We start from the raw sequence: 16,870 nt of genomic DNA, 5'->3' as shown, positions 1-16,870 counted from the left end.
AAGAGCCATAAGCCCGATGCTGGACTAATTAGAAGGCGCAATTTTCTTAGCAAATTCGGCTCCTGGTCAGAACTACACATCCCTGGTTCACCATGGCTCGTCGCTATCGGCAAAATGAATATTCCCGTCCACTATAGCTATTTTTATCCGTTGAGGGGGTGCTTGTGCTCAATGCGGATACAGCCGAACAACAACTAGTGAAAACCTTGCTTGCCGTGTGGTTTAGAGGTTGAGGACAGCTGGGGTAAAAGACAAGGGGTGTGGGTGCACGGTGGATTTCAAAATTAGATGAAGTATTGAATATGAATATTTTCACACTTCGTTTGTTACATGTGTGCCTAAGAGACATTGTTTCAAACTACATTTGGACAGATATTTTGTTCACCAATTGAAATCAAATTAATATAGGTGATATACAAAATGGAAAATTCAAAGCAGTCCACAGAAACTAATAGGCATTTTCTTAATTTCCTCTGTAACATTTTTGCTCCAAGGGTAAGGGAATTAAAGTCCAAGTTAGAATTGTCTGGTTCCAATTTCCCAATCTGCAGTTTCGTGCAAGGGAAGTACATGTGCAGCGACCGGTCTAAAACGCCGCCGTAAACACAATAAATTAAGATAATAAAGTGAGCCAGATGCCCTGAATGTGAGGGATTTCTTTAATGCATGGCATGGCCGTCTGTCCAGTTCTGAGGTTTCTGTTTTCTGTTTGCTTAGTTTAACCTAGAAATTTCCTTGGCATTTGAGCAACCCTGGTACCAACCAAGCGCGCCACGGAACCGCTGGCGCCGTCCTACGATGGCGCTCTCCTATCAACTCCACCAATACACCCAGGAAATATTTCCCAATCTTGCTTGGAAACACGGGAAAGTTCACGTAATAATCATATCTAGGCCTATTATCTTTAAATAAGTCAAGGCCTTAAGAGCACATAGCTCTACTGACAGCGCAATAAACATGTAGTATCAATGCCCAAATGACTGTAAAAGTTAGAATTGACTCGGAGGTGACAAATTTCCCACTAACGTCAAACGTGTGTGCACGGCAGCAGCTCAAGTGTTTTCAGCGAAACGTGTTTTGAATTAATATCGTAGTATTGCTTACCTAGAGTTCGCTCACAGAATTCACCAAAGTATCCTTCCTCACAAAGGCACTGAAAAGTCCTCTCTAATAAGGGAAAACAATTAAACATGGATAAACTCATACTGCAGTGTAGATATTGGTCACACATTCTTGGAGCAATAGAATGGGGAATCACTCAGATTTTGCGGACCCTATTTGAATAATTTGTCTTCAAACTTCTTTCCTGAAATTTCGACTTCATTTTGGAAGCCTTCAGTTCAAGTCTGACGTGACTCAAAAAGGGAAAAAGGCACTACTCATCAGGGAGGCTCAGCCTTAATTTATTTCAGGGTGGGGGAGCCCCCAGGGTCTTTTCACAGCGTCCTCCATCCCCCGAAATTTTTAGCATGATTGGAGAGTGATTCGCAGATCAACATTTTATAATTTATTTGCCCCAACGAACTTTCTACCAGACAGAGTTTTATTATTTGGTGACATTCGGTTCTTGTCAGCCTCGCCTCATGGAATGGAATATTGAATGAACATGTATTATTCTTTTTTTGTGCACGGTCACATTAACTTTGAGTTAAAAGTTATGCTTTTGGTCATAGTTTACATGTATTCCACATCTTCCAAAGAATTATGCCTGTCTCCCTCCAAGTATCTTTACGAGGTAAAAAGGTTATAGAGCCAAAATGAACCAATAAACATAATACAAAAAAATGTGTCAGAAAAATAGCTTTTGCCGCTAGAAGGCACTCGATCGCTGAAGTTCCTGAAAAGAAGTCAAGTGGCATTAAGGGTTACCATCGGGACAAGACCCTGGTATATCTCATCCATGTCATGGCTACAGCTTCTCTTTCGTCAATTACAGCTTAGAGGATTTAATTCAGACTTAAACCAAGTATCCAAATTTGCTCACTCCTTCCAAGAATTATACTGAAACAATTTCCCACGTCAATGGGGAATGTGCATTACGTGGAACAGACTGTAAATGTTAAATGCTAGTTTGCAACTTGTCATTTGATGCTCAGCGAGTCGCACACAATCCAATAATGGAAGCGACACTGCTCATACAAAATTTACAGTCCATGAGATTTTACAGTGCTAAGAGTCCACAGTCGTTTTTGATAAGTGCTCTTAGGGAAGAATGCTCCCTGTGCCTGCCTTCCTGAAAATTTCTCCTCTAATAAAATTGGTATATGAATACCTTTCCTGGCGCTGCCAAGATTATGCTCGTGATTCTGCCTGAAATTTAAGGGCGAAACGGGTAGCAGTTCCATTATGAGTCCATTTAGCTACAGTTTCGATGTTTCTCCCAAAGGATCACTTTTATTCCGCCAGCGCGAAAGGCTTTTCATTCAGCTCATTACAAGGCCTACTTTCAAAGGGTAATAGCCAATTTTGTGCTGGGTAGTTTAATTCACGGAGACTGTTAAGCAGTAAATGCAGCGCAGTAACTTGCTCAAGTAAAAACCTGGGAGAGGAACGTTGCTTCAATAGAGGCTTTGCGTGGTAGACATTTTGCTGGGCAGTTCATTTGTGCCTCAGGGAGACCTCCTTTGTGCATACCCTATAGAGCAAAAGAACTGGCCTGGAATATGACAACCATGTAAACCTTCTATAAGTGGAAGGATGACACAGTTGTCCACGCTCATTCCTATCTCTGGAAAAGTAGGCTTTTTATTTTTAAGGGTTATTCATCGTACTACTCAGTGACTAAAAAATACTATAATGAAAACCTATCGTGAAAAAAGGGAAACGTGTTTTCCCCTCCGCTTCAGTGATTAAAAATGACCCAAATGGTAAAGCTCTTTGCAAGTGAGTGTTGAAATGAACGACCCAAGTTAATGTCAAAATGCAATAATAAATTCAGCAGTTTACTTGGATAGGGATGGACAAAAACTTTCAACTGCTCACATGAATCAATCATATACTTTAGTGTTACGCATGTGTGGAAAATCACTGTTTCTTTGTTTTCTCATGAATTCTTAATTTTAATATTTTTTGCAAAACGCAACTGTGTTTTCATTGTGACAAAAATGTGCAATTATTACTGCATTGTATGGTTGAAATTACAATGAAAGTTAAATACTTTCTAACCTTGAAAATAAATATTCATTACTTTTCTTACCCTGGTACAGAGCCTCAGGCGTCAGCTCACAGGCGAAGTATAAGCGCCTCTCGCAAATTTCAGTCGCTAGTTGTATCCTGGACCATATCATTAAGTCAGTGTTCAGCATCAGGCAACGACGAGTGCGGCTCACGTAGGGAGGAAACGAACCGGACATCACAGGACGGTTAGGGTCCGCTCCCCAGGTCCATTGGTCCTCCAAGAGTAAGTTGTTGCCACTGGACCAGAACCCACCCGGGTTGTTCGGGGAGGACTGTGTTCCTGTATAGGCAGAAAGTGTCGAGACAGGGAAAGCAAATTTTCAGGAGCATATTGTTTGGTGACCGAATTATTTATTTTTTTTTCATGTGAAGGAAGAATAAACACTTCATCGGGAGGTGTAAGGATAAATTAATTTTGGCGTAAATTTTTGGAAGGAAAGGAAATGAAAGAGTGACGTTGCCCTTCTCTTTTTGTAATTAATACACATTATAAAATCCCTTCACTCATTTTTCCCTTCTCCAAGATGCATCCAGTGATCACAGGGTGAAGGAACAGAGGAAATGTAATCCTTCCATGGAAAGGAAGTTCTCAGGGGAAAAACAGAAAGTATTATTAACTTTTTTGGAGAATTTCAGAGTTCTCGGAAAACGTGGGACATTTCTGGGAAAACAAGATAAAAAAGATTCCCTTTGTCTCATATTTACCTTTGGAGAACAAACAAATCTCGCGTTACGCAAGAAATTGAAGGGTAAAGTCAGCAAAGAGGCGTTTGTACAGGGCGGGGGGGTACGTATCCCTGGTTCTAAATATAACATTACAAATATCTAATAATCACCCAAGGAATTGAAGGACATTTTGCCAGGAACTGAAGGACTTTACTTATGTTTGGGAGTGCCACTACAAATATACCTCCCTCTAGGTCGCGTCGACCATAGTTATGAGAGATGCGAGCAATAACATTGGATTATTTTGAGTACATTCCCCATGGAGGCGGACAAACCACGACCCCTAATCACCTTACACGGGTTCTAATGTCTGGACAATGCATGCCGCCATGGTTGTAATTACAGATCCACAGTATAGGCGGTCGTATCTCAGCCAATCATCCTATATAATCATAGACGATTTATGATGAAATTTTCCAAGAGAAGGTATGGCATTCCACGGTATGGCTTAACCATGTTATGACACTCACCAAAGTAATTAGTCTTTTGTCTCTGGAATGAAAACTGCGTTCCTTGTGTTTTTAGTAAATAAATTTAAGAAACACAATTAAACAAAGAGAAAGAAATTTCATGAATACAAAAAAAGCGCAAAACGCAACTAAATTTTAAATCACTAAAGGCAGTCCAAGGACTGGGGGAATGTTGGTAATTAAACGGCAAAAATGGAAAAACAAATAAAGCAATTCACAAAACTAAATAAAAGAATTCTAAAAAGTGGGCGTCTAAATTTACATAATGTCCGCAAAGGTTTTCAGGTTAAAAAATAAAACCAAACCAAGTGCATGTATCGAACTAGAAACACGCCTCGAGTGTGGTATATTTAGATTCATTTCTGCATCAATGAATCTGCCCAATCGATAACCTACAGTTGTTTACATGTTAATTATGTTCGTGCTTTTCCCTCGTAATTACTCGCTGGTGCCGCAAGCAACTGCGTTTCACTCACTGTGCAGACGGTGATCTTTGATTGTATTCACGAGGGCCTGCTCCTTTTCGCTGGTATCTAAGCTAACCAAGGATGCACCCATCACGCTGCATGCTATTGTAGCCTCCTCCCAAGTGTTCCTTTCCAGGATCAGCTTGTAACATAAATCGTTCTTGCAAAAGGATAGAGACTGGTCACTTCCCGGACCTGCAAAGATATAAGACGCTTCAGCAGACAAATTCCATGATTTCTCATTCAAGGACAGTTTTCTGCTATATTATAGGCAAGTCATGCAAGTCCACCACAAATCATCCAATCTAAATTAAATGAAATGATTAACTGGATCTTCGTCATTGTTCAGTCCAAGTTAATTTGTGGTTCTGACTTGTTATGAAATTCACCAAGTTTTGTAGGAGTGATTTCCAAGACAACCGTTGCCACTAGGGGCGCATCCCACAGCAGACGGCGGCAAATTGTCCTTCCCATTGCAAGAAATATTGCTTTTCATGGGTGTGCGTGTGTGGTTAGAAAGTGAAAGCGCCAGCATTCTAGAGATGGTAATTCAACCTGAAACGGATGACAAACTTTGGACCCTCGTTTTGGGGAATAATCCTATCCCCCCCCCACGTTGAATACCACTGCTTTATGATCATAACGCACATGATAACAACACATGTTTGTTGGGGTGTTTGTTTGTTTTTTTGCTATTCGCACGAGTACAGTAGGAATTTTTCTTTTTATGTATCCATTTTTTTTTCTTTTTTCTGGTCTGTTCGAGTTTCCATACTACATAGGGATAGCCAGAATTAGTGTCCATGGGTGGCAACCATGTATTATGGAAGTAAATCTCCAAAAAAGCAATAAGCACGTGCAAACGCCTCATTATAGGACTAATTAATTCCGCTTCCAATTTCCACCTTTCATTCTGGTAATAAGAAAGATCAATAATGTCGAAAAATTATAAAAGATACGCGTCCAGCTTCTATCGAGGCTATTTGTGAAAATGCCTCCAAGTACAAAGGAAACAATCTTTCTAATAATTATGCAGATGTATCATTCCCGAAGGAAAAAAAGACTGGTTTCAGCTCCAAGAGCCAGTGCTCTATCTCGAACATTTTGCAACACGCGCAGGCTGGCGACCATTGCTCAAAAAGGCGAGTATCAATACCCGCCCTGAGCTAAGTGCACCGGCGAAAGAAGCACAGATGGTACCAAGTTTCCCAACTAGGGCCCAATTTCAAGGCGCTGCAGGCTTACCGCAGGCGGAAAATCAGCACTTACCGTGGCAGAAAATTCTGTGCTTACGACGAACGTATTTTTACAGGTTAGTGAGGAATTTTGGTTTGTACGCATGCGTACATCCCGTAATTAAGGATTCTGTGCTTAACAGGTTAGCGCAGAATTTAGCGCGGTTAGCGCTGAATGGAGACCGTAAGCGTGGAATTCTGCGGTAAGCAGCACCGGGAAATTGGGCCCAGATTCTTGTAAGCGCTTGGCGGGCGCGCGAAGACCATACATTCCGGACTGCACGCTCTTAGCGTGCGTCGCGTCAAACGCGCATAAACTTGCGCGCCTATGCGGTGAGTGTGTACTATTGATCTCCATCCATTATATAATGGAGATCAATGTGTGTACCACAGACATATAAACGCATAGACCAGAGAAATATGGAAGGGCTGCGTAGCACCGTGATCAGAAGGTAGTCAGTTACCGAAAGCTCGGCAATCACATATTTCAGAGCACTGATTTGATATTATATATTCTTGTCGATAAACACATAGACCGCCGGTCTTGCGCGTAAAACCGTGATTTTGTATGCGCATCACGCGCAGCGCACGTATATTGCCTGTATTCGTTTACATGTGCTCCCGAAATGCGTTCACCTTTCTCTTCTGTACTGCTAAGTCTTCTTTTCAGATGTTGCAATTACATTGTTTTGAATCCCTAGGGACCAGATTAAATGAAAAGAGGGCTTCTTTACAATCGAAAAATGGCTTCATAGAATTTTATAACTGGAATTCTTCAAGTACGGGTAATAATTCACTCATGCTGAGGGGCGCATTTGCCCATAGTTTTGATTTTAGTCGGGCGCCGCGCAGATCACGTAAAGCCCCTGTAGTTTTGCATCGGACCTGGTGGTCTATGCCTTTATATATCTGTGGTGTGTACCAAAGCTGTTAATTTCATTCCCTCTTTCGCTCCTGCTGGAAGCGGATAGTAGGCCTACTGCGTTACACAGTCTTGGACAACAGTATTTCAAGCAGTCTATAATGGTACAATTTTATAACATTATTTCGCAAACAAGCAAAGTTTCCATGGTGAGTCAAACGCCGCAATGTGCCTGCTTAATATAAAAATTATGTAGTTGGGCCTTTATGGTTTGATGCGATCAGTCATAACATTTATCACAGAGTAATAGACAAGTTTTCTGGAATGAGCTCACTGACAGCTGAAACAGCCGTAGAAGGCTCCTCGATCATCGCGCAAATGATCTAGTTCGGTATTTCTGAAAGGCATTGTCATAGGGAACAGAGCAGTGGGGTCATTTCATTGACTGGTCGTTCTTCCACGAAGCTGAAAATCGAGTGTTGGTCCCACTCTCTAAATGACTGGACAATCGATGCATAAATTCAATTCGCCCGTTCATTTCCCCCAACCCAATGAGTGTTCATAACGCGAAAAGGAAAATGCAGTGTGAATGTAATTACTGTGCTGGCCAGAAACACATCATACCATGCAGGAAAAATAATACCCAAACCTAGATTATTATACTTTTTCCCTAAAAGCATAACATCATTCATTGCACAAGACAGCATCCTTGTAATATGAAACTACGAGTCATGTACTGAATGCATTCATTTGTTTTTTCCTGGAACTGTGACGCCAGGCTGTTTCTGTTGTCTGTATCTGCAAAAAGGTTGGAACATTTTCCTTAATTGATTTGTAGTCAGTTGGGTGCGTAAATTATTAACAGGTAAACGGCCTCTGTAGCCTCAATGCAATAAAATATAATGTATGTATGAAGCGCCTACCGGGCACCACACCATATTAAAATCCTTTTAAAATGGCCAAGGAGTAGAATCCAAGCTGCCATTTTGGCACAGTTCGGTCTTCAAATAAACTTATCGAAAGTTGGAAGGGGCAAATCAAGGAATGTTTTCCTCGGAGAGGAAAGTTTGGCCCAATGTTGTAGTGTCCAATTGTTTCGGGTAGGCGGACGCGTATAATGCCGTTACTACTTTCAAGGTGTCATATTTCTGTTACAACTGTAATTGTTATTTTATATATTGATTTATTCATTTTTGGTGTCAGGGCATGGGGTTGACCCCGTATGGATCTGCACCTAGTTGGTTGGTGAGAGTTTCAGACAAAAAAAAGGGAACGGGTGTCAAGCTCGCCGGAGGGCGCTTCAAGTTTCTTACCAGAGAGCATGCGTGGTAAGGGGTCGCTAGGCACAATCCTCCACATGATTAGCTCTTACACGTCAGCCTGAAACTCTGCATAGAACTTCAGCCCCCCCTACTGCTCAACGGAGCTGGCGTTATAACGTTAGACACAGTGTATATTTTTAAAATAATAATGCTCAGAACAGGTTTGCATTTCTTTAACGCTGCGATTATTAAATAAGCAATTTTGCAACAATTATGCTTTAAAAAGTATGCTTTAAAATAATACATCTATTGTATTTTTCACTACCACAAATATGGAAACATAATGCCATGTTTACTTCACGATATGTAAGTTCAAATTTGCCATTTGAAGTTGTTGTTTTACATGATGCAAGAACTGAAGAGGATTCTCCCTGACATTTCATTTGTGGAAAAGACAACAGCTTTTGCAAAGGGGAAGAGACAAATGACAAAACCAATCATCACCGTCAATCAGGTTTGTAATGGAATATAAACATGTTTTCCTGTGTCTAAAACTCAAAGATTTAAACTGTGCCATTTTGCCCGCACACGTGTACAGAATCTCCATGTTTAGTGAAAATATCAAAGGTCGAGAAGCAATCGTGAAATGGAAAAGAGTTGCTGAAAGTCAAGTAGGCCTACGCTCAGAAACGATGCACAAGCCTGAAGCCATGAAGACTTTCAACTGTATTCACTGTGAGGATTTTCTGACGACGGTGAATATGGTAACAGAACTGCGTATATAGAGACCATTATTTTTAATATTATCTAATCGATAATCGTGTTGACAAACTTTAAGTCTTCCCTCGTGATTTTTTTCAGCGAAATTTATAAAGCGAGCAAGCGAGCATGTAAATGACGATGTCTTAACATTTTCCAAAATTAATTCTGTGGCTGAAGTTTTAAAATGCATGTAATTAAGGGTGCGCCCTATGAGGGCCTAAAGAGTTGCAAGTTCAGAATGTTTCAACCATCTTTACATAGGAAATTAGAAGTTGATACTGATGATAGCATCAATTGCTCCAAAGTACATAAAGCAAAGAATACATATGCAGTTTTTGTTTCCTGTTTACATCGTAGATGTTTGCGGCTGGTAGGTAGGAAACATATCTTTTACGCTTAACGTGTTTGCCAAAATATAAAGATGGAATTAGAATTATTGTTTAAACACTTGCATTTCTAACATGTAGCATCTCAACTGAAGTGTTTAAAGAATATCAGAATTCATGACTGTGAATACTAGCACACAAAGTGAGATAGTAAGCCACCTTGAAAGGTTTTGAAGTGCACAAAGTAACAGCAGTGCCTCCAAAAATGTTCTCTTCAGGACAGTTGATTTATGAATACTTCGCTGTTGTGCTGTGCTATTCTTTGATACGATTTCAGTACTTACTCTAACGGAGTCCTGAAGGCAGAGACATATTTTATGTTGTTGTTTACCAGACAATTCGTCAAAAAGAGTGTCAGACAAATTTGTTTATGTTGATAAACAGTCTTTTGTAAAAGTGTCCAAATTTTCAAAGGTGTTGCATGAAAGAATCTATAATGTGTTTCGAAACTAAACATCTTGATTTACAGTGATAGCTGCGCGTTGTATTAATACACACATAATTATTTCGATGCAAGATTCCCTTTTTGAGGCGTGAGCTTCTTTTGTTCACACGTAAAACGTGGTCCATAAACTTGCTTGTCAGAAGATACAAGATCACAACAGTCTTAATGCTGATATGGCACGTTTCAAAAGCATTTGATCTGTGTACAAATAACTAAAATGTTATTCAGTCTTCAGTGAGTAACACACAGGAAAGACCGACAACATTAATGAAGGAAATGGTCGACTACTCACGTCGCATGTTGACACAGGTTCCGTTGTTCTGACAGGGATTGGAATAGCAAAACACGCTGTTTGGATCTCCGAAGGCCAAAACTAAACAAAAGGGAAGATAAGTGAATATTGTATATAATGAGGCAACCATATCTACCAGGCTTGGAGATTAAAATTGACTGGTATTTACTTTAACCAAAAGTTTCAATTTTCTTCAAAGAGCAATTTATAATGATGTTATATAAGCCTACTGTGTTTTCAAGATGTATTATTCCACAATGGAAAAAAATAACCCATGACCCTGGGGAAGATTACCGTCAAAACTCAGCATAACATTCACTGCATGCCTGGTGTGTTTCCCAAACGCATTTCAGTTAATGTAGCCTCGTACTTTGTCCTTCTTAATTTCTGGTGACTAATCTATTTTGAAAAAACTTTTCTTAAAACACAATCTAAGATTTTTTGTATCGGTGAGCATTTTTTATATACAACTGATATTCGTTACGTGTACATGTACATCTCATGAAAATTCTAGTCAAGGTTATTGTATGAAGAAATTCTAAAAGAAAAGTGCGCGTCGGTTTACAAACTGTTCTAAGATCATTCAACAAATGTTGCTGCGATAGGCTTCACCAATCGCTTGATGAGCCTTGATTCAAATCTTTGGTTACCACGGAGGCAACCCAAATGCAAACATCTCCGTTGCGGCACGGCGAGCAAAAGGTACGGGTTTTTGTTGACTTTTAATTTCTCCATTTCATGGAATGAGAACGGCCCATATTTCGCAGGCAGGAAGCTTTTTGTTAATAGACAAACATCCTCCGGGCAGTAAGGATATTCGAAGGGTTGTGTCTGAAGGCCGGTCTCACTCTAGCACGCAGACCTCATTTCCCGTCCAGTTTCTTATTGATTTTTAAAAAAGCCATAATGAATCAAATTAAAAACTTTATTTTGAATGAGAAGAGGGAACGTGTGATGCCAATTTCTTTTTCATGGTTTATTCTGGCATTTGGTTTGCAGGACAGTTTGTGACCAATGCCCCGGTCAGAAGCGATCTGATCTGATTCAGTGACATGAACTTAGTCGAGAGTCGTTGTTTCCGCGACATCTATAAAAAATTTTTTTTTCTTGATGAAAGGCTGCCTAATACACACCGTAATGGGGATTGACGCCATCCATTAATCCATTTTAATTGCCATATCTTTTTTATTTTCTACGTAAAGGCTGTTTATAAGATGCGAAGAAGCCACTGTATTCCGACGACATAGCTGCCGTTTTGGAGGCGGAACGGACTCACAAAGCTCTTCTCACAAGCCGCCCGCTTTCTCTTCGATAATGGTTGGATGTCCATTAATGAAATAAGCAGACAACTATTAAATTAAGAGGAGGAACGATTGTTTTAAGTGGGTCGTTTGGTTTGTAGTCTGTAACGCCTATTAATGACCCCTTCGTCCAGTTGGGCAGCTGCGTCAGAAAAAAGCAGCACATTTGTCGTGTGTAGGCCTATACCTGGACCTTGATGTCGACTATTCTTCCTGATTTCTCAGAAAAATTGTATTGGTCTTAAAATTTCAAGGGCTTTTCAGGTTATCTGAAGCAGCTGCAACACAAGGGGCGTGGCAGCATGAAAGGGCTGAAGAAATGAAGAGTAAAATCCAGACAATACAAGAAAAGGGAAAAAAAGTCGAGACGGCAAAATAGACTGCAAACGGTAAACCAGGAGGGGTGAAAGTATCTTGTAGAAGCATTGAATGTTGTGCTACCAAAATATTTCGTAATCGACTGTGATCGTATTTAGTGACTTTGTGGCACTGGTGAGTAATAATTCCACCTAAACGGCAGGACATTTCTTCGTTTTTATTTTGATGAGAAAACAAACACCCAGCTACGCGCCTGACTTGCGAAGGAAGTCGAGACGATGCGTCAAATATTAGGTGATGAGCTAAAGACAGCCTGGATATGATAGGCAACATGTAGGTCGGTGGTCTTCAAATGTTGGAGATGCTTTAAATACATAATGTATTCAAATCTTTGAGAATACTCAAAGTATTATGTTCAGAGTTGGTCTACCTACATTTTGCGCGTTAATTGACGTGACTGATTCACATTTAGTTCAATTTCCATTGTCATCAAAGAAAGTGCACTGGCCTACACCTTTAAAAATACAAAGCAAAAATCCCCCTCAAAGTTTAAGAGCAACCAGTACCATCGCTTGACTTTTCATTTAAAGGCCATTTCCAATTTTCTTGTAGGTGAAATGTCTTTTCAAAATTCTTTAAAAATAAAACAAATGATTCGACATGGATAATTTTTATAATTTTCTTGTCCTTTTTTCCCTTTGGGGCTGTTCATACTGGAGATTATTTTAATTATCAATTTTAAAGTCATTACTTTCAATTCTTAACTCCATTGTACAGAATGGGCATTATAAAAATGCTCTCGCTGCTTATTGCTTATTCACACTGTTTCACCTGTTTGCACCACTGAATTATTCACACTATTTTACACATTTTTCGCATCATTGAATACACGGCACAGTCATGCTGGAATACCGTGGCCTATCATTACCATGAAAGCCTGTGAATTTGGCGTCTTTATAGCTGACGCAAGCGCAGTGTCATCAAGGCGGACACATTCAATCGAGCACGGTACCGTTGAGTGGCACTCTGATGGATGGACGCAATTAATGAAGAACTCAACTTTGACTAATTTGCTACCACTTTTAGCCTCCATGCTCTGAAGCTGGACTATGAATAATGTAAAATACTTGTCAACTATGACATCATACAATTTTGCTTCATGGGGCTAAAAGCATTTCACAGAACAACAACCATGCAACACAATAAAACCATGCAACACAATACAACCATGGAACACAACACAACCATGCAACACAATCCAACCATGCAACACGATAAAACCATGCAAAACAACACAACCATGCAACGCAACACAACCATGCAACACAATACAACCATGCAACACAACACAACCATGCAATACAACACAACGCAACCAGCAACCTAAAAGCTACCATGAGTATTATTCATTTTTGGTTCACGGGGCTAACGGCAACTTTCAGAGTAGTAAAGGTTGGAATGTAGTGAACGTGGTTAGGATATTAAGAGCAGCAAGCTATGTCAATGAATCAAACACGATAGAATCATTTCCCTATCTCCCCATCTCCCGCTAGAATGACTGAGGAAGAGGTGAGCATTAGCTACTAATACAACTAAGTCATTAGCGGATCCGTGGGAACAGCCATCGCGCCCAGCAAGAAGGCTGGATTCGTGGGGTTTGCTTTGTAACATCGGGTTCATTATCCATCTCTGCAACTTTTATAGTGTGGTGCACGGGTACAAATTGTGACCAACAAGGTTTTCTTGTTGCCTCACCATAAAACAGTTATTCAATTTCCATAAATCGTTTTGAAGTGATTTTTCTACAAGTCTTACCAGTCGGTGCTGACAACTTGGCCCCTCCCAACAACACCAGAACAATGCAGCTCCTTAAACACTCCATGATCCCCAAAATTACCGGGGCAGTGCAAAGAGCCCGCCTCGCTGGAATTCACCACGGTACCGCAAAGCCGTCGACGTAGAGATACCAAGCAGGGCGTGAAAGACACAGCTCGTGAGGCGAGCAAAAAAAATCGTAAGGCCCAGCTATAGTCTGTCCCACGGCCTCCGATCACGGGAAATGCTCTGAGATACCACTCGCAATTTGTGGTGGATATATAGGTGTACTTGATACAGTTTGATGCTGATTATCATACGGAACATAAATAATATATCGAGAGAATGGATTTGAGCGCCAACACTCATGAAGCTCGTCCGAGGTTTTTATACGCATGACGAGCACTCCGCTTCACTTGTATGAAAGCGCCGCGCAGGGCTCCCACACGTTCCATTGTTGTTGCAATCAACATTTTGCATGCCAGATTTTCCCCGTTTTTTAACATCAAACTTCATCTAATGGAGATAGAGTTTCTCTTAGCAACTGGTTGCTGCCTGTTTTTATTGGAGGAAAATGTCAATAGTGATTGGTACCCAACCTGTTGTGTTAAGGAACAGAGCGAGTGTCGGGAAGGGAAAAGATGTGAAGGTAGGGATGAAGGCACATAATGCTTGCGTGCGCGTCGCGGTAGACCTGCGCGTCGGCAAAATAAAGACGTTTTTATTTGGTAAAATACAATGCCCAAAACCTGCCAAACTTGCTTGATTGACTAGAATCCTGCTCACGGCGTAAGTTTAACGTGTTTTAGATGGAGCACGGTTGAGTAATATGTACAATAAAGACATTAGGCCCCCATGAATTTCTAGTCGGGCACTCTTTTTCAGATGCCATCATTTATGAACTAAGCTTGCCCAGATTAAAAGCCTGCTGTTCGAGTGAGAGGAAAAAAGAAACTTTTCCTCAAAAATCAACTTGTGAATTCATGCTTGTCATATTTTGTGGCCTTTTTTATTAGCACAGAGTTGTTTAATCACACTTTTCATAATACCAAGGCCATGTGCACATGTGCGTGTACATTATTTCTATGGAAAAAAGTGAGGGATAAAAAAAACGCGTCGTTGAACCACTTTTGGCGCCGGCCTCTGGCCAGAAACCGGAGACTTGGGGGGGGGGCTTAGTGGACAAATATGGTCGAGCTTTACGGATCTGCAGTAGATAAGTTGCTGCCTCTTGTTCTTATAGACACTCCAAAAGTCAGTGGCCTTTGTGAAAGCACCATTAAGCTTCCAATAAGATTGGTACGAATGGTTCATGAGTGCATTTTATTTTTAATGTGAAGAATTCTCGGCGAGAGATCATACACTCACCAGTAAATCCAGGAATGACACTGTCGTATACAAAACCTAAGGAGGTTCAGCAATTACAAAGCCGTCTCTGCTTAAAATACCTTTGCAAGGGGGGGTCGTTTTTGACAATGTATACACTTTTACGGGGATCCCTGGCAATACGTATATTTTAATCTCCATTATTGTCATGAAATTAATGTACTTTCGCAAATACCTACCGTTACCAGCTTTCATTAATCGAAAATCGTGAAATAAATAACCTATTACCCCAACCATTTAAAGTCTCACCATAATGCAGTACCAGCGCCATTGGTGTGAAGAGTCATAAATAACATGGTCTACACATTCATAGGGGGGGGGGTTCGGAACATCACGTTTAATTGTCTTGCGCTCGGGGCACTGAGGGTCTAAGGTCAGCATTTTGTGCATGTACATATTTTACGAACGTTCTCTTATACCCAATCCTACTGAGTATTCCTGTATATCTGACTAGATGGGATAATTTATCTCCTTTTTTTCCCTCTGGACCAACATCACACAACATCTCTTTTCATTGTGGTATGTGCCATTCGATATGGCATTAAGACTATGCACATCAAATATGCCAATATACATAGAGCAATAATTCGCTTTTTTATGAGTTTGCCTTTTCATTTTCTACGAGGCATGCATGGATGAGTAGCCATTATAAGCGAAAAGTGACATAGCACTATTTTATAGTGTTATTGACATTAAGGGACGATGGTATAAAGCATGAAAGTTAATTTTGAAAAGTGAAAATTAGTATGCGAAATGCATGCGGGAAGGAGTTGGTACATACATGCCTTCTGTGCAAGGGTGCTGTGAGTCTAACAAGTCGGCATTTCATACGAGAGTACTGTATCGATACCCCCGGCAATATTCCTTTAGAGGCGTTCTAAAAGATTTAGAAAATAATCACGCATTCGGTCTAGATAGAGGTTCTTGGTGGCACTGCCAACATTTGTCAGGCATTTCGCAGGCATTCCTTCCATGACAATAAAACGTCCGGAGTTCAGCTGTGAGGATATTTTGTTGGCCTCACTCGTAACTTCGAGCAAGTGCCACTGACAGCCAGTGGATGGTAGTTTCTGGCGTTATTTCAGTACAAGCTTCGACGAGTGTGGGGATAATATGAACAATAGAACCATAAAGCTAACGGTGAAAAATACATTTGAAGATATTTTTTGACTCGTTATTATCAACACGTGACTGTATTTATAACTCAAAACATCAAAGGAGCCTAATTATTGGCAATGGAGGGAGGGACGGCATGTAACCATTGCGTTAGGACTCTATCGACAGGTTAGCGTATGTTGAACTTAATGCAACTTTGGAAGACCGCAACAACAGAGGGCAGCAGACATATTTTCGTCTTGCCTTGACCAGCTTCGCGTGCAATCAGTGCACCATTTCAACCCCGAAAACATACTGTACGTTTTAGCAGAAACTTTGCTATTCAAGAAATATCCGTAGCGCCCTCTTTGCCAAAGAATGATAGCGACTGAAGCTCTAACTTGCTCAGTTGCGAAAAACAGTTTTTGACATCATGTTAAATGTTAGAACTTACAGCATGGTGGTGTTGTTTCTCAGGGGCTTTGGAGAGGTTTACTTACATGAACAGAGTGAAATTGTAAACGTTGGGACATAGAACACGCTTTATTTTTTTGAGGGCTTCTGTGAGTGGGAAGTTTACTTAAATGGAGAGAGTGGAATAAAACAGTAAGCCACTTGTGTAAAATATTTTGTGCAAGAGCCCAGCCACTTTGTTCATGCTCTATGATTCATCATTTGAAGACTAAAATCTGGCACAGGTATTGAGTACCTGATTTTTGGGTGGGGGATCGAATGTACATAATATGCAACAAATTGTACTTATGGCGAGCGAAAACGAAAGATATTACCGACTTGATAGAGCACAACCCATTTAAAGGCCATTTCCAATTTTCTTGTAGGTGAAATGTCTTTTCAAAATTCTTTAAAAATA

The 16,870-nt window shown here is 40.5% G+C and overlaps 1 protein-coding gene across 2 annotated transcripts in view; it reads right to left on the bottom strand.

Moving 5' to 3' along the window:
* The window catches only part of LOC110982766 (adhesion G protein-coupled receptor L2-like), a 39,546-nt gene extending 25,758 nt beyond the window's left edge, over window positions 1-13,788 (bottom strand). The window contains exons 1-5 of one of the 2 annotated variants that reach the window (XM_022241407.2): window positions 13,519-13,788; window positions 10,085-10,165; window positions 4,850-5,035; window positions 3,197-3,457; window positions 1,105-1,167 (exon numbers count right to left, since the gene is read on the bottom strand). In XM_022241407.2, coding sequence (XP_022097099.2) covers window positions 1,105-1,167; window positions 3,197-3,457; window positions 4,850-5,035; window positions 10,085-10,165; window positions 13,519-13,585 — 658 coding nt within the window. In that variant the 5' untranslated portion in view covers window positions 13,586-13,788. The remainder of the gene's footprint in view (window positions 1-1,104; window positions 1,168-3,196; window positions 3,458-4,849; window positions 5,036-10,084; window positions 10,166-13,518) is intronic. The other variant, XM_022241406.2, reaches the window with a different exon arrangement.
* Window positions 13,789-16,870: the final 3,082 nt, after the last annotated feature.

The sequence above is a fragment of the Acanthaster planci genome, linkage group LG12 (assembly GCF_054643075.1).
Source record: "Acanthaster planci isolate LZ-2023a linkage group LG12, COTS_SCS, whole genome shotgun sequence".
Lineage (NCBI taxonomy): Eukaryota > Metazoa > Echinodermata > Asteroidea > Valvatida > Acanthasteridae > Acanthaster > Acanthaster planci.
This window is presented reverse-complemented; position numbering and strand designations above follow the sequence as displayed.